At 44.8% G+C, this 24,208-nt stretch overlaps 1 protein-coding gene across 1 annotated transcript in view; it reads left to right on the top strand.

Annotated features, from left to right (window-relative positions):
• The window catches only part of NOVA2 (NOVA alternative splicing regulator 2), a 28,225-nt gene extending 4,896 nt beyond the window's left edge, over positions 1-23,329 (top strand). The window contains exons 2-4 of the mRNA XM_063431730.1: positions 14,370-14,513; positions 19,956-20,122; positions 20,734-23,329. Coding sequence (XP_063287800.1) covers positions 14,370-14,513; positions 19,956-20,122; positions 20,734-21,576 — 1,154 coding nt within the window. The 3' untranslated portion in view covers positions 21,577-23,329. The remainder of the gene's footprint in view (positions 1-14,369; positions 14,514-19,955; positions 20,123-20,733) is intronic.
• The last annotated feature ends 879 nt before the right edge of the window (positions 23,330-24,208 follow it).

Raw genomic sequence — 24,208 nt, 5'->3', positions numbered from 1 at the left:
CTGTGAGGAGTCAGCTGACGCTCCCAGTCTATCAACAACTCCAATTCACTAAATTGGCTTGGAAAGAAACGTACCTTTCTCAAGCTGGTTTAGTGAATGGGGAGTCACTGATTGTCTGAGAGCTAATCAGCAGCACACCTGCCCTGCAAATTCTGAAGCCGAATGCCAACAGGAGAGGTGTGGACATTGCCACTGGAGGCAATGCACAAGTTAAACTGCTCGGGAATGGTTTAAACCCTTGGAGGTAAGCATTCCTGGCACCATAACAATTTAATTTAGATGAAGTTGTTTTGGTGCCTGGCAGGGCCGGACTGGGAATTAAAAGCAGCCCTGGAAAAAAATTATTTACCAGCCCCATAATGCGTCACGCCAGCATAATGTGCAAATACAGCGTTAGAAAAGATAATTTAAGATTAAAAATTATTACTCCAATGTAAAAAAAAAAAAAGCACATATAGGCTTCAAAAAAACCAAGAGTGCAGATTTATTTTAAGCAGACGTGCCTTTGCATATAACCAATGTTTCAGTCCAACTACCATGATATATTAAGGAAAGCTTGGTCATGGGACTGAAATGGTAAATGTATGTAGCGCACAACTGTAAAAAATGACGGTATCTTGTTTAGTTTAAAGTCCTGTGGGTGCGCTCTTCACTTTAAATATGTTATTGTGCTGGAGTATGCACCTAGCAACAAGACTTGGCCAATATCTGCTCATTACATATGGTACATATCAATTACATTTCTCTGTGTATTACGTATATATATATATATATATATATATATATATATATATATATATGTACATTAATATATGTGTAAATATAATAGGCATAATTATATATATATATATATAAAACTAATACACACATTAATATACGATAGATAGATATAGATATATATATACACCCACACCAGTGGCGGATCCAGAGCCTGATCTCGGGAGGGGCACTTATAGATTTAAAGAAATAATCCATGCACAATAACCACTACTGCTCTGTGTAGTGGTTATGGTGCCAGGAGTGCCCGGACCCGCTCCCAGAGTAAGTAGTCAAACCGTTTAAGAACAGTTTGACAACTTACCTGGGGTCTGCTGGGATATGGGGCTGTAGTAGGGTATAGGAGCAGTGGTGCAATGTGTGAGGGGTGCAGTTTGTGTGAAAGGTTCAGTGTGTAGGGTGTGTGGGGCAATGTGTGTTTGGGTGCCTGTGTGTGTGTGTGGGGGGCAATGTGTGTATGGGGGGGTCTAGGTGTGTGTATGGGGCTAGAGGTCGCAGTGGTGAGAGTGAACTCTAGCCCGTTGCTCCAGCGCTAGAGTTCACTCTCGCGAGAGCTGGAGCGTTGCCACTGTAACCGCTGCAACGCTCTGTACTCGCGCAAGAAGGACCCGGAGGAGCTGCAGGCTGAGCTCCCGGGTCCTCTCTTCCTCCCTCCCTTGCCGGCTGCCTGCATGGTGCCTCCAGAACAGGGAGGGAGACCTCTGATCTCCCCTCCGGTCTGTGAAGGCACATGGTGCTTGGACAGTGCCAGCCTGGGGGGGAAAGGGCAATTGCCCGTTGCCCCCCCTGGATCACACACACACATCTATGTTTCTTTCTCCCCCTCACTGCTCCTCTGTGTCCATGTCTCCCCTCTCCTTCCCAGTCACTCTCTTCCCCCTCTGCCTCTTTCGCCCCTCCCCTTGTGTATCTCTCTTCCCCTCTGTTTCTTTTTCCCCCTTTTCCCTGTCTCTCTCTCCCTCTCTAACATCTCTTTCTCCCCTTGTGTCTCACTCTCCCTCCCTCTCTGTCTCTCTCTATTCTCCCACTGTCTCTTTCTTCCCTATCTCTGTTTTATTCCCCCCCTCCCCTTGTGTCTCTATATTACAACCCTTGTGTCTCTATATTACCCCCCCTTGTGCCCCTATATTCCCCCCCTTGTGCCCCTATATTACCCCCCCTTGTGCCCCTATATTACCCTACCCCCCTTGTGCCCCTATATTGCCCCCCTTGTGCCCCAATATTACCCCCCCTTGTGCCCCAATATTACCCCCTCCCCCCTTGTGCCCCAATATTACCCCCCTCCCCCTTGTGCCCCAATATTACCCCCCCTCCCCCTTGTGCCCCAATATTACCCCCCTCCCCCCTTGTGCCCCAATATTACCCCCTCCCCCTTGTGCCCCAATATTACCCCCCTCCCCCGTGTGCCCCAATATTACCCCCCCCGTGTGCCCCAATATTACCCCCCCTCCCCCCGTGTGCCCCAATATTACCCCCCCTCCCCCCTTGTGCCCCAATATTACCCCCCCTTGTGCCCCAATATTACCCCCCCTCCCCCCGTGTGCCCCAATATTACCCCCTCCCCCTTGTGCCCCAATATTACCCCCCCTCCTCCCTTGTGCCCCAATATTACCCCCCTCCCCCCTTGTGCCCCATCCCCTCCATTTACCTGAGAGTAGTCAGAGGGGGCCGGCCGCTTTCTAGGCTGGTGCCGTCGGGCCGGGTGGCAGCCTCGCCGGTCCGGCGGCACTTCTAATGCTGAGGACGGAGGAGCATGAAGGAGGAGGGAGGAGCATGTCTCTGTACCATGCTCCCTCGCGGTTCCTGTGCTGGGAATTGTGGGAACCGCGAGGGAGCATGGTACAGAGACATGCTCCTCCCTCCTCCTTCATGCTCCTCCGTCCTCAGCATTAGAAGTGCCGCCGGACCGGCGAGGCTGCCACCCGGCCCGACGGCACCAGCCTAGAAAGCGGCCGGCCCCCTCTGACTACTCTCAGGTAAATGGAGGGGATGGGGCACAAGGGGGGAGGGGGGTAATATTGGGGCACAAGGGAGGAGGGGGGGTAATATTGGGGCACAAGGGGGGAGGGGGTAATATTGGGGCACACGGGGGGAGGGGGGGTAATATTGGGGCACAAGGGGGGGTAATATTGGGGCACAAGGGGGGAGGGGGGGTAATATTGGGGCACACGGGGGGAGGGGGGGTAATATTGGGGCACACGGGGGGGGTAATATTGGGGCACACGGGGGAGGGGGGTAATATTGGGGCACAAGGGGGAGGGGGTAATATTGGGGCACAAGGGGGGAGGGGGGTAATATTGGGGCACAAGGGGGAGGGGGGGTAATATTGGGGCACAAGGGGGAGGGGGGTAATATTGGGGCACAAGGGGGGAGGGGGTAATATTGGGGCACAAGGGGGGGTAATATTGGGGCACAAGGGGGGCAATATAGGGGCACAAGGGGGGTAGGGTAATATAGGGGCACAAGGGGGGGTAATATAGGGGCACAAGGGGGGGAATATAGGGGCACAAGGGGGGGTGTAATATAGAGACACAAGGGGGGGTAATATAGAGACACAAGGGTTGTAATATAGAGACACAAGGGGAGGGGGGGAATAAAACAGAGATAGGGAAGAAAGAGACAGTGGGAGAATAGAGAGAGACAGAGAGGGAGGGAGAGTGAGACACAAGGGGAGAAAGAGATGTTAGAGAGGGAGAGAGAGACAGGGAAAAGGGGGAAAAAGAAACAGAGGGGAAGAGAGATACACAAGGGGAGGGGCGAAAGAGGCAGAGGGGGAAGAGAGTGACTGGGAAGGAGAGGGGAGACATGGACACAGAGGAGCAGTGAGGGGGAGAAAGAAACATAGATGTGTGTGTGTGATCCAGGGGGGGCAACGGGCAATTGCCCTTTCCCCCCCAGGCTGGCACTGTCCAAGCACCATGTGCCTTCACAGACCGGAGGGGAGATCAGAGGACGGAGGAGCATGAAGGAGGAGGGAGGAGCATGTCTCTGTACCATGCTCCCTCGCGGTTCCTGTGCTGGGAATTGTGGGAACCGCGAGGGAGCATGGTACAGAGACATGCTCCTCCCTCCTCCTTCATGCTCCTCCGTCCTCAGCATTAGAAGTGCCGCCGGACCGGCGAGGCTGCCACCCGGCCCGACGGCACCAGCCTAGAAAGCGGCCGGCCCCCTCTGACTACTCTCAGGTAAATGGAGGGGATGGGGCACAAGGGGGGAGGGGGGTAATATTGGGGCACAAGGGAGGAGGGGGGGTAATATTGGGGCACAAGGGGGGAGGGGGTAATATTGGGGCACACGGGGGGAGGGGGGGTAATATTGGGGCACAAGGGGGGGTAATATTGGGGCACAAGGGGGGAGGGGGGGTAATATTGGGGCACACGGGGGGAGGGGGGGTAATATTGGGGCACACGGGGGGGGTAATATTGGGGCACACGGGGGAGGGGGGTAATATTGGGGCACAAGGGGGAGGGGGTAATATTGGGGCACAAGGGGGGAGGGGGGTAATATTGGGGCACAAGGGGGAGGGGGGGTAATATTGGGGCACAAGGGGGAGGGGGGTAATATTGGGGCACAAGGGGGGAGGGGGTAATATTGGGGCACAAGGGGGGGTAATATTGGGGCACAAGGGGGGCAATATAGGGGCACAAGGGGGGTAGGGTAATATAGGGGCACAAGGGGGGGTAATATAGGGGCACAAGGGGGGGAATATAGGGGCACAAGGGGGGGTGTAATATAGAGACACAAGGGGGGGTAATATAGAGACACAAGGGTTGTAATATAGAGACACAAGGGGAGGGGGGGAATAAAACAGAGATAGGGAAGAAAGAGACAGTGGGAGAATAGAGAGAGACAGAGAGGGAGGGAGAGTGAGACACAAGGGGAGAAAGAGATGTTAGAGAGGGAGAGAGAGACAGGGAAAAGGGGGAAAAAGAAACAGAGGGGAAGAGAGATACACAAGGGGAGGGGCGAAAGAGGCAGAGGGGGAAGAGAGTGACTGGGAAGGAGAGGGGAGACATGGACACAGAGGAGCAGTGAGGGGGAGAAAGAAACATAGATGTGTGTGTGTGATCCAGGGGGGGCAACGGGCAATTGCCCTTTCCCCCCCAGGCTGGCACTGTCCAAGCACCATGTGCCTTCACAGACCGGAGGGGAGATCAGAGGACGGAGGAGCATGAAGGAGGAGGGAGGAGCATGTCTCTGTACCATGCTCCCTCGCGGTTCCTGTGCTGGGAATTGTGGGAACCGCGAGGGAGCATGGTACAGAGACATGCTCCTCCCTCCTCCTTCATGCTCCTCCGTCCTCAGCATTAGAAGTGCCGCCGGACCGGCGAGGCTGCCACCCGGCCCGACGGCACCAGCCTAGAAAGCGGCCGGCCCCCTCTGAGTGTGCCACCGGACCGGCCACCCGGTGGCACATACCTCTGCAGCCCCCAGGTGCCGCGGCCCACCGGGAAATTTCCCGGTATCCCGGTGGGCCAGTCCGGCCCTGGTGCCTGGAATGTCCCTTTAAAAGAGACATAAAGGATTTGCCAAAAATCCCTTCCCTAGAGCTGACCTGCACAGAGTGCTACTCTCAATATTTCGATTGGACAAAGAGGGATATTTAAATATTAGGGGTTTGGCTTGGGGCAGGGCTGTTCTGAGAAATTTTAGGTGGCTTACTAATAACAATTTATGCAACTAAAATTCCATTCAGAACAAGAACAATGCATCCTTTTTACACAGAATAATTTCTAAACACATTTATTGTAGTTTAAAGTCACATTATATATGATTATAATTGCTGCGGAGCTCTGTTATACACTCAGACACACCAACAATATGGAGCTCCTAGAAAAGTGGGACAGAGGGATTTAGGAATTGGGACTGTCCCTCCTAAATAGGGACACTTGGGAGGTATGACATACAGAGAAGAAACCCTAAAATATCCTTGAAAATGTATTGATGCTAGCAACTTGTCCCTCATGTCCCCAAAAGTGGGAAACCAAAGTACAAACTGAGGATGTCTAAAAATTGGAATGTCCTGACATTGACAAAGATCAGGAAGTGTCAGAGATCTGGCTGCAATTTTGGTTGTTCCCTTGCCCCCCACACCACCACTAATTTCAGGTGGTAAGGGGATGTATACAGAAAGATATTTACAAAGAAACATATCAATATGTTTCTTATCTGTACAACCTCTGATCTCTCCAATGTTCCATTTCCTTTATTTGACCACCATCTGCTGACCTTTGACATCAGCATACCCCGTACACAAATTTCACCACCCTCAACTCTCCAATCTCGCAGAAACCTCCACTGCTTTGATCTCCAGCATTTCTCCACCAAACTCCAAACTCTCCTTTTACCCATCTCAAATCTCACTTGCCCTAACTCTAAAACCTCACTCTACATCTCCACTCGCTCCTCTCATCTAGACATCATGGCAACTTGTACATTTAAACGCAGCAGGCGTTTCCAGTTACAAACCTGGCACACCAAGCTGACTTGATATCTCCAAAAATGTTCCAGAACTGCTGAACGCTGTTGGAGAAAGTCTCACTCTGCACCAGACTTCCTCCACTATAAATTTATGCTGCACTCCTACACTCTGGCTCTTTCCTCTGCAAAAGTAAATTACTTCAACACCCTCATAAGCACACTGTCCCGCAAACCCAATTGCCCTTTTCACACTTTTAATGCGCTCCTTTGCCCGGTTGCTCCCCCTACCACCCTGTCCGCCTCAAACTTTGCAACTCATGTCACTGAGAAGATTTCTACAATCAGGGAAGAGATCGCTAACCTCACTCCCTCCCCTTCCAATACATCACCCAACCTCAATCACTCCACTGCTCATTCGCACCTACTACAACGAAAGAAGTTCCTGCTCTGATCCAGTCCTCCCGCCCCACCACCTGTTCCCTCAATCTTATTCCCTCATATCTCATCCACACTCTGTCTCCCTCTCTTGCTCTTCCTCTCACTAAAATTTTCAATCTCTTCCTTTCCTCCGGCACATTTCCTTCACCCGTAATGCATGCAACCATAACGCAGATTCTGAAAAAGCCCAAACTTGACCCCAACTCCCCATTCAACTACCGACCTATATCGCTCCTGTCATTTGCCTCCAAGATCCTTGAGAGAGTTGTGTATGCAAGACTGACAGACTTCCTCGAATCCAACTCTCTGCTTGACCCACTTCAGTCTGGATTCCGCGCACGTCACTCTGTTGAAACAGCTGTGACCAAAGTATCCAGCGATTTAATCGCTGCTAAATCTCGTGGCCATTGCTCTATCCTAATTCTCCTTGATCTTTCTGCTGCCTTTAACACTGTTGATAATCAACAGCTTCTTCTCATTCTCCATAATCTCTGTCTACGAGATACTGCTCTCTCCTGGTGCTCCTCCTACCTCTCCCAGCGCCTTTTCAGTGTTTCTTTCTCAGGTTCTGCCTCTTCTCCCCAACCCCTCTCTGCTGGCGTTCCCAAAGGTTCTGTCCTTGGTCACCTACTGTTTTCCATCTATACTGCCTCCCTTGGTAAACTCATCAGCTCCTTTGGCTTCCATTATCATTTATATGCAGATGACACACAAATTTACCTGTCCTCTCCTGATCTCTCTCCACCCATCTTGACTCGTGTCTCTGACTGCCTCTCTACGATTTCCAACTGGATGGCTGCTAACTTCCTTAAACTCAACCTGTCCAAAACAGAACTTCTGGTCTACCCTCCCTAAAGTGATGCTACTCCCGTGTCTGTCTCCCTCCAAGTCAACGGCGCCACCATCACCTCTACCTCGCAGGCTCGCCGACCTCTCCTTCACCCCTCATGTCCAGTCAATCGTCGAATCCTGCCGCTTCCATCTCAAAAGCATAGCTCGCATCCGCCCCTATTTAACACCAGATGCAGCTACGGTGCTGTTTTTCTCGCCTTGACTACTGCAATCCCCTTCTCAGTAGTCTTACGTGTTCCCAGATTGCACCGTTGCAATCTATGATGAATGCGGCGGCGAGGCTCAATTTCCTGTACACCCGCACCTCCTACGCCTCCCCCTCTGTCAGTCTCTACATTGGCTTCAAGTTAGATATAGGGCTTCCCAGATTGCAATCAGGGAAGAGATCGCTAACCTCACTCCCTCCCCTTCCAATACATCACCCAACCTCAATCACTCCACTGCTCATTCGCACCTACTACAACGAAAGAAGTTCCTGCTCTGATCCAGTCCTCCCGCCCCACCACCTGTTCCCTCAATCTTATTCCCTCATATCTCATCCACACTCTGTCTCCCTCTCTTGCTCTTCCTCTCACTAAAATTTTCAATCTCTTCCTTTCCTCCGGCACATTTCCTTCACCCGTAATGCATGCAACCATAACGCAGATTCTGAAAAAGCCCAAACTTGACCCCAACTCCCCATTCAACTACCGACCTATATCGCTCCTGTCATTTGCCTCCAAGATCCTTGAGAGAGTTGTGTATGCAAGACTGACAGACTTCCTCGAATCCAACTCTCTGCTTGACCCACTTCAGTCTGGATTCCGCGCACGTCACTCTGTTGAAACAGCTGTGACCAAAGTATCCAGCGATTTAATCGCTGCTAAATCTCGTGGCCATTGCTCTATCCTAATTCTCCTTGATCTTTCTGCTGCCTTTAACACTGTTGATAATCAACAGCTTCTTCTCATTCTCCATAATCTCTGTCTACGAGATACTGCTCTCTCCTGGTGCTCCTCCTACCTCTCCCAGCGCCTTTTCAGTGTTTCTTTCTCAGGTTCTGCCTCTTCTCCCCAACCCCTCTCTGCTGGCGTTCCCAAAGGTTCTGTCCTTGGTCACCTACTGTTTTCCATCTATACTGCCTCCCTTGGTAAACTCATCAGCTCCTTTGGCTTCCATTATCATTTATATGCAGATGACACACAAATTTACCTGTCCTCTCCTGATCTCTCTCCACCCATCTTGACTCGTGTCTCTGACTGCCTCTCTACGATTTCCAACTGGATGGCTGCTAACTTCCTTAAACTCAACCTGTCCAAAACAGAACTTCTGGTCTACCCTCCCTAAAGTGATGCTACTCCCGTGTCTGTCTCCCTCCAAGTCAACGGCGCCACCATCACCTCTACCTCGCAGGCTCGCCGACCTCTCCTTCACCCCTCATGTCCAGTCAATCGTCGAATCCTGCCGCTTCCATCTCAAAAGCATAGCTCGCATCCGCCCCTATTTAACACCAGATGCAGCTACGGTGCTGTTTTTCTCGCCTTGACTACTGCAATCCCCTTCTCAGTAGTCTTACGTGTTCCCAGATTGCACCGTTGCAATCTATGATGAATGCGGCGGCGAGGCTCAATTTCCTGTACACCCGCACCTCCTACGCCTCCCCCTCTGTCAGTCTCTACATTGGCTTCAAGTTAGATATAGGGCTTCCCAGATTGCACCACTGCAATCTATGATGAATGCGGCGGCGAGGCTCATTTTCCTGTACACCCGCACCTCCTACGCCTCCCCCCTCTGTCAGTCCCTATATTGGCTTCAAGTTAGATATAGGGCTCAATTTAAGATTCTGGTGCTTGCCTACATAATACCGCTCCAACCTACCTATCCTCCCTAGTACATAAGTATGTCCCGTCGAGGCCCCTGCGCTCTGCCGAAGACCTACGTCTATTCTCTGTCCGTACTCCCACATCTGATGCTCGCCTCCAAGACTTCTCCAGGCTGCACATTCTCTGTGGAACTCCCTTCCCTTCTCCATGAGAATTTCACCTAGTCTCCACTCCTTCATAAAATCTTTGAAAACACACTTCTTCAGGATCACATATAATTTAAACTGTTAGTGGGTATTCATCTCCCCCATGACTCCTCTCCTGCAACTGTCAAAAATAACCTACTAAATTCTCAGTGAATACTTTTCTAGCAACCTATTTGGTTCCCTACTGTCACTATACCCCTCTCCCTCTAGCATGTAAGCTCATTGAGCAGGGCCCTCAACCCCTCTGTTCCTGTGCGTCCAGTTGTCTGGTTACAATTACTTGTTTGTTAGTCCACCCATTGTACAGCTCTATGGAATTTGCTGGCGCTATATAAATAATAAATAATATGAAAAGCAAAAAAAATACTGAGACGCTGTGTTGGCCTCCATTCATTCTTTTTGAATGCTTCTTGTTCGTATATATTTTTCAATGAATAAGACAGGGGGAATGTGTCTTTTTTGCACAAGCGTGCTTACTGTACACTGTCCAATGACAAACCCCTGTATGTACCACTGCATTTTCCACTGCGTTCTCTCAAAATTCTAGTTGCTAGCGAGACTACCAAATGGAAAAGGGGTGCTAATTATATTTTTTATGTGGAAGTGGTTTTTGAAAGAAAAGAAAGTGCATCTTCTGTGATTTTTACATGATGGTACACCACACTTTAGATCCCCAGGGTGCCCTAGCCCACAACCATATGCCAGTGTAACAGGTATTGCAGCCTTATGGATGTAGGCACAAAGACCTGTAAATCCTTTTAGTTGAGTTGAAAAGTCCACTGCTTTATGACACAGTCATGCTGCTCTATTCAGAATAGAATTATAGTTGTGACCAGCTACAATCCTAATAGTGGACGTCAATGATAGCAGATACAGGTTTCCTTTGAATGTTTGTAGGAAGCAAGGGCAGCAAAGAGTGGACACTTAAAATAATTGTACATCAGGCTCAGAGTCTCTTTGATAAAATAAACAGGGATTCTGAACCATTTTATGACAGAGAAACAGCCTTGGTACATAGCAATAGCCCATTTACCCATTCGTCAGTTGTAAAAAAAACTACTCTGTGTATCCTTAAATTTTAAGTAATACATTCTAATATTCTATCTAGGAGATTCAGAATCTGCAAATTTGGGGTACCAGTCACAATCAATGGAGACCCATTAATGCAGCATAGGGACCACGATTTGGGTGAATGCAACACATGGGTTAAAGACCACTGCTATTCAAGATACATGAAGCATAAATATTTAATAGAATGAAGGCAAAGATTCCTCTTTCTCACCCAGAGACATCGTCTCACTGCAGTACAACCGAATGACAACTTCAATCCCCACCACAAAAAATGAGGCGGGCAGGCTTAACCTTGGGGGAAAAAACAACTCACAGCAATGGCTAGATATCTCACCGTTGTTCAATGATAAACTAGTTTCATGGGCCTCACACTGTGAATCAATGTTTAGCTAAATTGCAGTGCTTATACACTTTCCTGATTTTGGATGATTTTGCCTTGCTAGGCATCCCTAGGGGCTGGGCTGCCTTCACGGTGGGTACTCTGTTTGAACAAGTCAGCACTGTTAATTTAGATGGCAATGAAGATGCTGTGGTGTTTTCTTTCATTGTTCTGTTAAAATTAGTACTTCAAATGACCTACAGTGCTTTCTAAAACCTGCTACGAATCATTCAGGCTCATCTAATTAATGAGGTGGAATATCATCTCACTGTGTTAGGAGAAAAAAAAAACATTAAAAGCATCCAGCACAGCTAGCCATCCCAGTATAATGCCTAGTCCCCTTGTAGGGATACATTGCTTCATATAATTTTCGTTCTGCGGTACCTGTACAGATCATTAACTGTAATCCTTGTGATCTCATCTTTCTCACAGGAGCTCAGACGTTCAGTCCTGTTTGGAGACTCTGACTGAGCAGCCTTCATCTTACTCTTAAAATCAGTGCTAACACTCACATTAACCTTTGATCAGTAATCAGACAATTTAGCAATACAAAGTCTACAGTCTACGGCCTAACACACCGTCCTCAATATCCGCTTGTCCATCTATCTGTCTATTTAATGACAACAATGATACAGTCTAGATATATGCTGTTCTATACTCTTCAGGCTCCGTGGACCCCAATTTGTAAGAGAAAAGGCATCGTCCAAGTAACTGGGTCAATAGACAGCTGTGCTCATTGCACTACAGCAATGTGCATTTCTGTAGTGGCTGCAGCTCCCCACAGAACGAATAATCCCATTGCCATCTGTCCCATCTCTCATCTGATCCTGACACGGTTCACGGTCTTAGTTAGTGCTGTCCAGCTGTTTCAAGGGGTCAGCTTTAGCACTTTAATATGAAATATAAAAAAACGTTGAGACTCTGGCGCATGGGTCTGCAGCCATCTTCGGCATCCATCCCACAGGACTCATCTTTGCAGCCCTGACCTAAATAACAGGTCTGACAAGGGCACCTTGCATGGGTAGCAACTATGTATAATTTTAGAAATATTTCATATTTTATTAGTGGAGGAGAGGTATAGTAGATGAGTAGAAGACACAGTCTAAGCTCGGAGGATGGTAGGGTTTGATAGGAATGATTGATATGTAGATTATGCTCCAAGTGGCATGAAATGGACTAATACGTTGAAATAATTAAAGAATCCTTTGGGGGCAGAGCTACGACTATATTGATGATCAAATAAATATAAAAAAATCTGAGCTGTCCTAGTCTAGAAGATAAAACATTGTATAATATTTTACATATAAATACATGATATAATCATGTTTAGTTAGCACAGTAGATAGCCTATATATATGGCTATACAGTGTGGGGCATATATGATCAGTTTACGGAATGTTCCAATGGCACGGAGTATTTAAAATGCATAGACAATAGAGTAACATTGCTTTGCAACATGAAAAGAGTGTTTTTGCGTTAATGCATCTCTAAGACTCTACAGCAGTTATGTATGGGGGTGTAAGGAGCTCTTAAGTGTAATTAACATTCATACGGATGACACGTGCATAATATCAGTGATGGCAAAACTTGGCATGCCAAAAATATGTAAACTGCATTTATCATGATGCTAAAAGCCAGCTGGCAAGATTACCCAGCATTGAACTGTACAAACTATAGCCCAGGCATGGTACTTGAGGCTTTGTGCATTTACAGACAGCAGTTTAAACTAATATCACCGTGAAACCCATAGAATGCAAAAAGTGACATACTGTGTTATGCTTGTCAAGTACCGCCCAGTCTCTATGAATTTAATGGATATATTCCAATCTATGGAATTGTTTGCCAAAAAAGTGTTTTCTTCCGAACGATTGTTGACATGTGGCTATTCACATATGTCGTTGACACTGACGTATAATGTAGGGGGGTGGCATGGTGTGGGGAATTATTATGATAGGTGATAACTGCAGGGCTCATTTAGACTGTCCACTTTCTTATTATTAACTTTGCTCCATAATTGCTTTTATAACTATCCCTTGCATACTTAAACTTCACATACCTTCTTCAACGGCTGCTGGATTATTCCACGTGTCCACTACCTTGTCAGTGAAGTAATTCTATCTCATGTTTCGGCTTTTTGAATTTTGGTTGTCTTTGGATTGTACTTCCATACTTCAATTTGTTAAATCCCTTTGAGCGCTTTTATGTTTCAATAAATACCACCCCTTCTTTTATTTTCTCTGTACTATACATACCATGGTCATTTTGGGCCTTCTGTGGACTCTGCCTAACCTTTTACACAGCTGATTTCCAACTTCCTGCATGGTTGACCAGAGTATGAATGAAAAATCCATCTCAAAAGGCAGATGATCCACCAGTAGTGATTGATAGGACACCTTTTCAGCATATAATCAATTTAAAATGGCGGCCTGACTGCAAGATTGATTATCTGACAAAATTGATCATCCACAAGACACAGCCCCTCGGTTGACTGGGGATTACCAATTATCTATTGTATATCCTCATTCCAAAAATAATTTAATTGCTTTAAAAGGGAATATATCTGCTGGAATGATTTATCATATATTACATATTATACTCGGCTGTTGACACATGCGTCTGTTGTTTGACACAAGAGCAAGAGATAGAGATGGTCTTGTCCTAACCATGAACTGTGGCAACTGTGTGCACAAACACAGAATAAGCATGCTTTCTCCTCCCCCAAAAATGGCACGATGTGGTTACCACAGTAACCATTAAGAGAAACGCTTTCTTGGTAGCACAGAAGGCGCTGTGATATAATAGCATACTTCAGTTCTATTTATTGATCAGAGTTAAGGGATAGAATGCCCCCCTCCTACTAAAATTCTCATTTTCTGGATGAGTTTACGTGGTCCGAGCTCTTTTCGCTCCACGTTAGATATATCTATAGGTTGCTGTTTTGTTGTTCTTGTGTTTTGCTTTAAACATATGATGGTATTTGGATGGCTTCTCTGAAAGTGACATGCGGTAGTCTAAAAAAATACTTTTTCATGATCTGCGGTAGGGCTTCTACACCCACCTGCACAGAAATGCAGACTGACTTGCATTTTAATTGGGTTTATTCCCTAAACTTGTGGAGAACTGACAAAGGAATTGCGCATTTTAGGGTAAATAGAAACTATATTGATCTACAATTTGCAATTGGCTCACCAATGCTCTACAATTCCTGTGTTTCTTAATAAACCCCATTAAATGTCAAGGAAATAATAAACTGGGACTTGCATTATATCAGCCGTGTCGCAGTTTATGCAACACTATAGAAAGTGCGTGATACTATAAGTCATAAATAGCAGCCTACTAAAAAAGCAATATGGCTGATTTCATAATCACTCATAAAAGTGTTCTATTCTCGACACGTCTGAGTAACATTTTGTTATCCTGCAGATGAGGGTGAACTCTTCCTGAAGGTGTTGATCCCCAGCTATGCGGCCGGCTCCATTATCGGGAAGGGGGGGCAGACTATTGTCCAGTTGCAGAGAGAGACGGGAGCCACTATCAAGCTATCTAAATCCAAGGACTTTTACCCAGGTAACAGAGAGAGGATCGAACATGTAATGTATATCGGAGTCTGTCACTGACAAAGCTTTACTAAATTGCTGTAAAAAAGTTAGAAAAGGAAGACAAAAAAATACATTCATTCAAGATAATAAATCATGATATTATTTTACAGTATATGACAAGTATTCCCATAAAATATGTGTGCAGTCAGTATGAAAACCGTAAAGGCGAATCTTCGATTCTCTAACACGTTACACCATCGAATAAAACATTAAAAATCACATTTCACTTGTTTTAACCTTTTTTTCATATGACGCTCCATTTAAAAAACAAAACCAAAAATTTTAAAAAAAGCATTCAAAGTTATTGCTTTCACAATCAGTTTAGTCGCGGCACAGCCACAGCACACATGCATTGGAGGAGAAGAAAGATAATGGGTTCTGTTTTTCTCTTATTGGTACAAAGTGTCCAATGACTCGCTTCAAAGTGAAGGCAACAAAATGAGACGTCAACATTTTGAAACACTACACATTATAGCACTAACCAGAGCCTACTTAGACTGAACGGCTGACAGGATATTATGATTTAAGGAGCCATTCAGGGGACACAAAACGTGAATTTAAAGACGCACACTTTGTATTCCTGTATACATATATATTTCTGTATTATCTAGGATGCTGGATCTATTACCATGAATAATGATCCAATTTTAGTTTGTGGATCTTTATTTATAAGTATACGCACTCAGTATCCCAATATATATACACATACATACACAGAACTGGCACTCCCCAATCACAAAATAGATATCGACAGAACTAACTTAAATGCTTCTTCCCAGTGCAAAAATACAAAAGGTAAATAAAGGAGCACTCTCCGGATTCCCAAAAATGTGTATTTACAAACTCAAATAATCAATCAAATATTCAAATAATCAAATCAAATAATCAAACGTTTTGACCCTGCTGGGTCTTTATCAAGATTATTTTGTATATAAAAACTCCCTCCTATTAGTCAAATGTCATACATGTGTGTATATAATGTCATTTTTTCAGGTCTCCTCGGAAGGTCCAGTTACTAAGTCTTGTCCATGCACTGTTTCACATGCACACCCAGCTGCACATGAACTGTGCACACGCAGTGAACATTTTGCTGTTAAACAGTTTCACAATTGGTGCCGTACTTAAACTGCTGACTAGCAATACATAATTCCATGGTTTAAACTGATGAAATGGGGGAGACATTTTATCTAATCATGTCATTTTTTGGCATATTGCTGTTAAGAGATAGAGAAGGCAGCTAAGCTGTAAGATAATTAACATTATAGTATCTGCTACTAACCTGCTGGAATTTGAATAGCAGTGTTAGGATACAGGGCCTAAATTAAAGGGACACACCAGGCACCCAGACCACTTCTGCCCATTGGAGTGGTCTGGGTGCCAACTCCCACTACCCTTAACCCTGCAACTGTAATTATTGCAGTTTTTTATAAACTGCAATAATTACCTTGCAAGGTTAACTCCACCTCTAGTGGCTGTCTGCTAGACAGCCACTAGAGGGCCCTTCCGTGTCCATAGCACAGGTTTTCTGTGCTAGAGCGTAATTGGACATCCTCACGCTGTGTGAGGACCTCCAGCGTCGCTCAATTCCCCATAGGAAAGCATTGGAAAGCATTTTCAATGCTTTCCTATGGAGAGCTCTAATGCGCGTGCGTGGCATTGCCGCGCATGTGCATTAGGTCTCCTCAGCCGGTGGGCGGGATCAGTCTCGCCCACCGGCTGACGTAATGACTGGGTGGAGCGGCAGCGAGCAGAAACCCCCCTGTCGAGGGACATCGGCTGGGTTAAGGTAACTAACCTGAAGGGGTTTTCACCCCTTCAGCAACTGGGGATGGGAGGTGGGAGGGAGAGGGGACCTGCAGTGCCAGGAAAACGGGTTGTTTTCCGGGCATTGGAGTGTCCCTTTAACATGAGATGTTCAACTTGTACCTGAAATTCTTTTTTTCTGTTTGTGTCGCACATTGTCATAAATTGATAATAGCGTTTTAGACATTATGTTATTATAAGTATATTAAAATGTGGATTTTTTTTCTTAATATTTTCTTGTAATTATTATTGGGATTTATAAAGTGCCAGCATATGATGCAGCCCTTTAAAATACTAATATGGGGATATAACTATCTCAACTGTTAACAGCAAGCAAGAAGTTATTGAAAACAATATTATAATCTAGTATTTTAGATTACGGTTTATGTCTGTTTTATGTTATTTGTAACATATTGTTTCAGTGGTCTTTTTTTTTTTTTTTTGTAAAATATCTGTATTCATGATTAGGGCCAGAAAGTTAGTATGTTTTAGCCAAAAAGGATAACAAAAAAAAACAAAAAAACTAATTGGCCTGGTACGGAGAGTAATTACAGGAGTTATGGGATTGATATCTTAATTAGGGAGTTTCCTTTGAAAAAGAGAACACATGGTCACCTTAATCTGTAAAACACAGTAGTCTGCATGATACCACTAAAGCTCTAGTTTGGGGGTGGGGGGGAGAAAGGTTCATTGCTATGCGGTTTATGGTAGACCTCAGGCTGAACTATTGTGTTCATTGCAACAAAGGCTTGACGATTTCCTGCAGGCCAAAATGTAATAGATTAGCATTGCAACTGTTCACAGTCAAGCAGGTTTGATAAGACATAGAAGGGCTCGGGTTGCCATGGAAACAGCTTATGCAGTCTTGGCTTTGTAGGCCGCAGCCATACCCATTGTAATACTAAACTGCAATCAGGATAGCCAACCACAACACAGGATCTGTGACTGCATCCTGGGCTGTAATGAGTTGCCATGGAAACAGCTCAATACCAGAAAGGCTTGGCAATGCCTTATAGGCTTCCAGGTTACCTTGGAGACCACACTGCCACAAAGGCTGGTCTAGGCCACAGCCTGAGTCATTGTGGTCCCATGTTGTCATGGCAAAAGCGCGCAGTGAATCAGATTTGATAGGCCTATGTTGGCTTTAATGTACAAGGCGTTTAAAATGGACCATGAATTAAAAAACAAAAAAAAGAAAACACTCACTTTCCACATTACACGGAATTGTATCTGCTGTTTTCAAGTGTGTCCTAGAATCATCATGTCAGCTTTGTATTTGTATAAAATATATGCTCATAATATTAATTTTTAATTCTCTATATGATTCTATGACAAGGTTTATTTAAAGTTTTAAAAAATCTAGCCAAATTACAAATCACAGAACTTGGCGTCCCAGATCAAAATGAACCAGGGCACATATAATTGATGCTGATGGTGCCAGCGGGTATCATGTCCTTACATTAATGTGATGCTTTGAGAGAAACATTTTATTTATATATTGTGCTAGCCAAATTTCTACTAGACATATAGATTAAATTTAATTTTTATTTAATGAGTTCAGCTTTCACCTCCAGGCTACGTAGAGGTAAACACCATCTGCCGCAGTGGCACTAGCATTTAAATGACTATAAGGGAATTTCACGTATTTTGAAATTACAATAACTTGTTTTAGAGCGTGTGCAGAAATCTAGGCTGAAGAGCTGTTCCCAGAGTGCATACAACATTTCAAATGGACAAAAAAAAAAGAAACACTTTAATTTCAGGAGTGTGAGTGGGGGTGTGACCAGGGGCAGGGCTGTCCTGAGAAAATGTAGCTGACTTACTCTTATTTACACCGACTGATTTCTAAACACATTTATTGTAGTTTAAAGACATTACTGGGAGTATTATTGCTACACTCAGAGGCAGCAAAAAAATATGGAGCTCCTAGAAAAGAGGACATTAGGATATAAAAGAAGGACAGAGGAATTTTGGCTCAAAATAGGGAATGTCCCTCCTAAATAGGGACACTTGGGAGATGTGTCTTAATCCATATTGTCACAACAACAATCTGTATAAGGAGGTAAACTCTATGTATGATTAAATGAAATCAACCGGGTGCAAACCTAGGTAGACATTCTGTGTTTGACACCCTAGGTTTCACATTAATATATAAATATACCAGGATGCACACAAATGATACTGAAAATATACTGGTTTAAAGGGACACTATAGTCACCTGAACAACTTCAGCTTAATGAGGTTGTTCAGGTGAGAACTATAGCTCCCTGCAGCCTCTCTCATGTAAACACTGTATTTTTTAGAGAAAATACAGTGTTTACATTGAAAGCTAGGAACACCTCCAGTTGCAGTCACTCACAGTGAACCAGAGGGACTTCGGAGTTGATGGAGGCATAATTTGCCTCCATCCACTCAGATCTGCTGTGCACGAGCATCCTGTGATTCAGTATCTCCTCCCACTGCATGCAGACACTGAACTTTCCTCATAGAGATTCATTGATTCAATTCATCTCTATGAGGAGATGCTGATTGACCAGGGCTGTGTTTGAATCATGCTGGCTCTGCCCCTGTCCCTGATCTGCCTCCTTGTCAGTCTCAGCCAATGCTATGGGGAAGCATTGTGATTGGATCAGGCTATCACATGTCAGCAGACTGCTTGTTTTTCCTGAGTCTCAGCATGCAGATTTACAGCTTCTGGCTTGAATACAGTAAGATTTTTACTATATTTGTGGAGGCATGAGGGGCCCAGGGGGGCTAGATGGTCGTGTTAACACTATAGGGTTCAGGAATACATGTAGTTGCACTGGTGACTATAGTGTCCCTTTAATTACACAATAGTAGCATAATTAACAAACACAAAAAAGTGACAGTGAAAAGGACTAGAATCTACACATCAATATGTAACAGTATTACCATCAATAGCCTACCAAGGCAGAACACAAGCCACCAAACCCCCAACATTTCAGCACACAAAAGAATGCCTTTCTCAGGGGAACTGTTAATCCATACTGTGCCAAGCCTTTTCCACAGGGCAGTGTCCGTTCTGCACGAGATGGGCAAAGTCCACATAAAGTAGTTATTATCCCCTTTTATAGAATGGCAACTTCTGAGACATCTTACATTTTTTTATTTTTACAAAAGCCAGTAATAGCAGCAACGCGGACATTGGTGCCGCTGTTGGGCCTTCCCTAGCAACATATTGTGAGACTGTGAGTGACAGGTGCAATTTCTGAAAAATAGGTCAAATGGAATTAAAATATTTTACAGATTTTACTATGAGCAGACTGTCACTTTATTATAAAAACATGCATAAAACAGATCTAGAGGCAGGTTGAGGAGACAAGAGATACGCGGGCAGAATTAGCATGATAAAACAACCTTGGTGGAGCAAACATATTACTGTGCTTTTGTTTCATTAAGAAAATGTAATTCTGCTAAATTTTGATGGCATTTTCAAAACAGTTTTGATTTATGGCCTTTGTTTACTGTAACATTTGTTGGTAAAATGTGTATGTTTAGGAAATTTGTCAGTGTTCACTCCAAGTACATTGCTTCTAAAAACATACCCCCAATCTGTAATTGCTTATAAATCTCATTCTCTTCACAGGAACGACAGAAAGAGTATGTCTGGTTCAGGGAACAGCCGAGGCTCTGTTATCTGTACACAGCTTCATTGCAGAAAAGATGCGGGAGGTACCTCAGGGAGCAGCAAAAAACGATATGGGGGTTCTCATGCCCCCCCAGACCACTATTAATACGGAGCGAGCCAAGCAGGTGCGTAGATGTCTTGCTCACATACAAAGTCATGAATATGCAATCTTAGAAAAGACTGCAGCCCACAGCAGCTGCACTTTTGACAAATAGTGATATGGCTGAGAAAATGCCATAGAAAAAAAATTAAGCCATCATTTGTGTCAGCTGCAAGAAATTAGGAATTGAAAACCAAGCTAAAAATGGATGTGACTTTTTAGAGTAGTGTCTTGGTTGATTGATAAACAAAGTTGCACAAGCAACATGTTATACATGCCAGCTATACGGTCCTCCATTCTATTGCAATATAAGGACCTAGTAGTCGTTCTTTGTGGCAAATATTTATAAAATACGTAAATATTTATACATACACAAATTAGAGAGTAATTACACTATATTTATATACACGCATACACAAATTAGCTCGGGTCCTCTGGTACTACCCCAGGCATAACAGCCAGACATTGCTGTCCATATCTGCATGGCTCTGTAAATATTGTGTGGTGCATGTGGTGTAATGTGAATGTAATTTTAAAAGTAAATGACATTGAACATTTTCAATGATAGAATCAGTCTTACTAAAGTCATCAGCGCTTTTTATATTGTTTGATCTTTTGTTTCCACTTATTCGACAGGCCAAATTGATTGTTCCAAACACAACAGCTGGCCTGATTATTGGCAAGGGTGGCGCAACTGTACGGAGCATCATGGAAGAATCGGGGGCCTGGGTTCAGCTTTCACAGAAGCCTGCAGGGCCCAATCTCCAGGAACGGGTGGTGACAGTGAGTGGGGAAGCCAGTCAGGTCCAACACGCCCTGCGTAATATCATCCACAAAGCTAAGGAGGACCCACCACAAGGGAATGCACACCTGAACATCAGCTACACTAACTCACAAGGCCCCGTGGCCAACTCCAATCCCACTGGGTCGCCCTATGCTGGTGGAACAGCAGAGCCAGCCCTTACTCCTTTTCCAACTGCACCACCAGCTCCACCAGCCATCACCGGAGGAGACCTCCTGGCAATCTCTACTGCCCTCAACACCTTGGCCAGCTATGGTTACAGCACAGGCTTGGGCTTCAATCCATTAGTAGGGGGAGTCCACCCAGCTGCAGTAAGTCTGCTTGCATCCTATGCGGGAGAGGCAGCTCCAGCAATGGGGCTGGGTGGTGGTGGAATCCTGGTGGAAAAACTGGCAGCAGAGAGTGTGGCAGGCAAGGAGACATTAGAGATGGCTGTTCCAGAAACTTTGGTAGGCGCAATCTTGGGCAAGGGTGGGAAAACATTGGTTGAATACCAAGAGCTAACAGGAGCTCGCATCCAAATCTCAAAGAAGGGAGAATTTGTGCCGGGAACAAGAAGCCGGAAGGTGACCATCACAGGACCTCCAGGCGCCACACAGGCAGCACAATATTTGATTGGTCAGAGGGTGGCTTATGAGCAGGGGGTGAGGTCCAGCAACCCACAAAAGGTGGGTTAATTTGAATGGAGGGTAGGGGAGAAAGTTTGGTGAATGTGGGAGAAAGAAGGGAATAAAGAGGGGAAGGAGTTTGGCACCTGTTGGAATGGAAAGAGAGGTGGGAGCCAGGGTTGTACGAAGGGAAGGTTGTTCGTATAGAGGCTATGAGCAAAACATTAAGTCTACTACCTCTAGAACAACAGGGGGCAAGAATCACAACGCTTGGCACCTCTAGTACTGGATTGGGAGGCAGATAGGTGGCTACAACTAGGCCTAGCTGAGGGAGGAAGAGAGGACCTAGTTCTTCTTATGGACAAAGGTAAATGTGTTATTTTTACCCTAAAAAATGTGAAAATTCAGATTTTTATCGCAAAACATATTAGAAAAAAAAAAAGCAATAAAAGCATATTTTGCACTGGACCAACACTCCCCATACAGGGTAATATCGTAACTAAAAGGTCAGAGGAATCTCCTCGTCCTTAGTGCTCATTAACCTTGCAAAGTGAGAAAAACAGAAGTGACTGGTTAGTCACAAGAACTGCAGGATGAGACAAAGGGAAACTGGTCCTCTAAATCAAGGTGGCAAAACGTCTCAAAGTAGGCCTGGTACCTAGCTCCTATAACATCACCAGTGACATCATACATCATCATACGCCTCTCATTATTTAATTTTCCTTAAATCCATACAATTGTGCCAAACACTACCTTTCCCTAAGAACCAGTGCCAAATGCATGTTCTCCCCTCCTCCATTTCAATAAGAATAGTTCTGCATTTCACATTACCATGCTAGATAGGATGCATCTAGAGCTACTGTGAAACATTTTGCTTCCTTGTAGCTGCTTAATGCCATAAAAAAAAAAATTAAAAAAATAACGTTTTGGGGTCCAGTAAATATGCAGATTTCATGCAGAATGTTATCGGACGGAGGTCGAGTTTTCATTCAGAGTTGAAATTAGCCAAAATGTCTCGCAAGTTAGAATTTAGTTGTGTAAAAAAAACAAAAAACAAAACTGCAGTATCTGGGCTAACGTGCAGCATAAATCTGAGAAAATACATTTTTTAGGCGATATATAGCATATCTGTGGGAATATATGGGGCGTGTTAGGGTATCTTTTGAGTTGAATAGTATTCTGTGCACATAAAGGGAGGTACGCAGGAATAGCGACATCATTTGGAGAATACATGAGGGCATGGCTATTACTGCATAAAATCTCTACCCCACACATACACCTTTGTATAACACCAGAGCACCCCGTCTATACTGACTGTGCCAAACACTGCCTGGGTTACGGAGGTGATTGTGTGTAGATTCCTAAAATGTCTCTGTATAGATAAATGAAACTGTATTTATATTATATATACATAATTATGTGTGTGTCTTTTTCTGGGAATGATTTTATATGGGGGTGGGAGGGGACAAGAACTATAAGCTGCCAAGTAATTTAGGTATTTTAGTTATGTCTCTGGGCAACATGTGTTGTCCAATATAAACATGTCTCAAGGAGAATGTGAAGAGCCAGGTAATTTATTTATTGATAGTCCTCTTACAAAAAAAAAAGGGAAAAAAAAAAAAAACATGAAGAGGACTATAAAATATCTCAGAGTATACTGAATTAAACAATGATTTAAGTGAGAATGCAGTGATCTAATCCTGAGTGCATACAAACTAATGTATCACTGTGTGCAGTAAAATTGCATAATCCTAACAATGTGTGCAGTAAACTGGACTAACACTAAGCCAGTGTTCAGTAAAATTAAATTGGACTACTTTAACCCTGTGTGCAATGAAACTGACTTACCCGAACCCTGTGTGCAGTGAAATGGATTAACCCGAACCCTGTGTGCTGTGAAATGGTATAACCCTAACGCTCTGTGCAGTTCAATGGTATAACCCTAACCCTGTGTCCAGTAAAATGGTATAACCCTAACCCTGTGCCCAGTGAAATGGTATAACCCAAACCCTGTGTGCAGTGAAATGGTATAACCCAAACCCTGTGTGCAGTGAAATGGATTGACCCTGACCCTGTGTGCAGTAAAATGGTATAACCCTGACCCTGTGTGCAGTGAAATGGAATAATCCCAACACTGTGTGCAGTGAAATGGTATAACCCTGACCCTGTGTGCAGTGAAATGGTATAACCCCAACCCTGTGTGCAGTGAAATGGAATAATCCCAACCATGTGCGCAGTGAAATGGTATAACCCTGACCCTGTGTGCAGTGAAATGGTATAACCCTAACCCTGTATGCAGTAAAATGGTATAACCCTGACCCTGTGTGCAGTGAAATGGTATAACCCTAACCCTGTATGCAGTGAAATGGTATAACCCCAACCCTGTATGCAGTGAAATTGAATAATCCCAACCATGTGCGCAGTGAAATGGTATAACCCTGACCCTGTGTGCAGTGAAATGGTATAACCCTAACCCTGTATGCAGTAAAATGGTATAACCCTGACCCTGTGTGCAGTGAAATGGTATAACCCTAACCCTGTATGCAGTGAAATGGTATAACCCTGACCCTGTGTGCAGTGATATGGTATAACCCTGACCCTGTGAGCAGTGAAATGGTATAACCCTGACCCTGTATGCAGTGAAATGGTATAACCCTGACCTTGTGTGCAGTGAAATGGTATAACCCTGACCCCGTGTGCA

Source organism: Pelobates fuscus, chromosome 9 (genome assembly GCF_036172605.1).
Source record: "Pelobates fuscus isolate aPelFus1 chromosome 9, aPelFus1.pri, whole genome shotgun sequence".
In the NCBI taxonomy this organism is placed as follows: Eukaryota; Metazoa; Chordata; class Amphibia; order Anura; family Pelobatidae; genus Pelobates; species Pelobates fuscus.
Note: the sequence above shows the minus strand (reverse complement) of the source record. Positions and strands in the feature narration are given on the sequence as shown.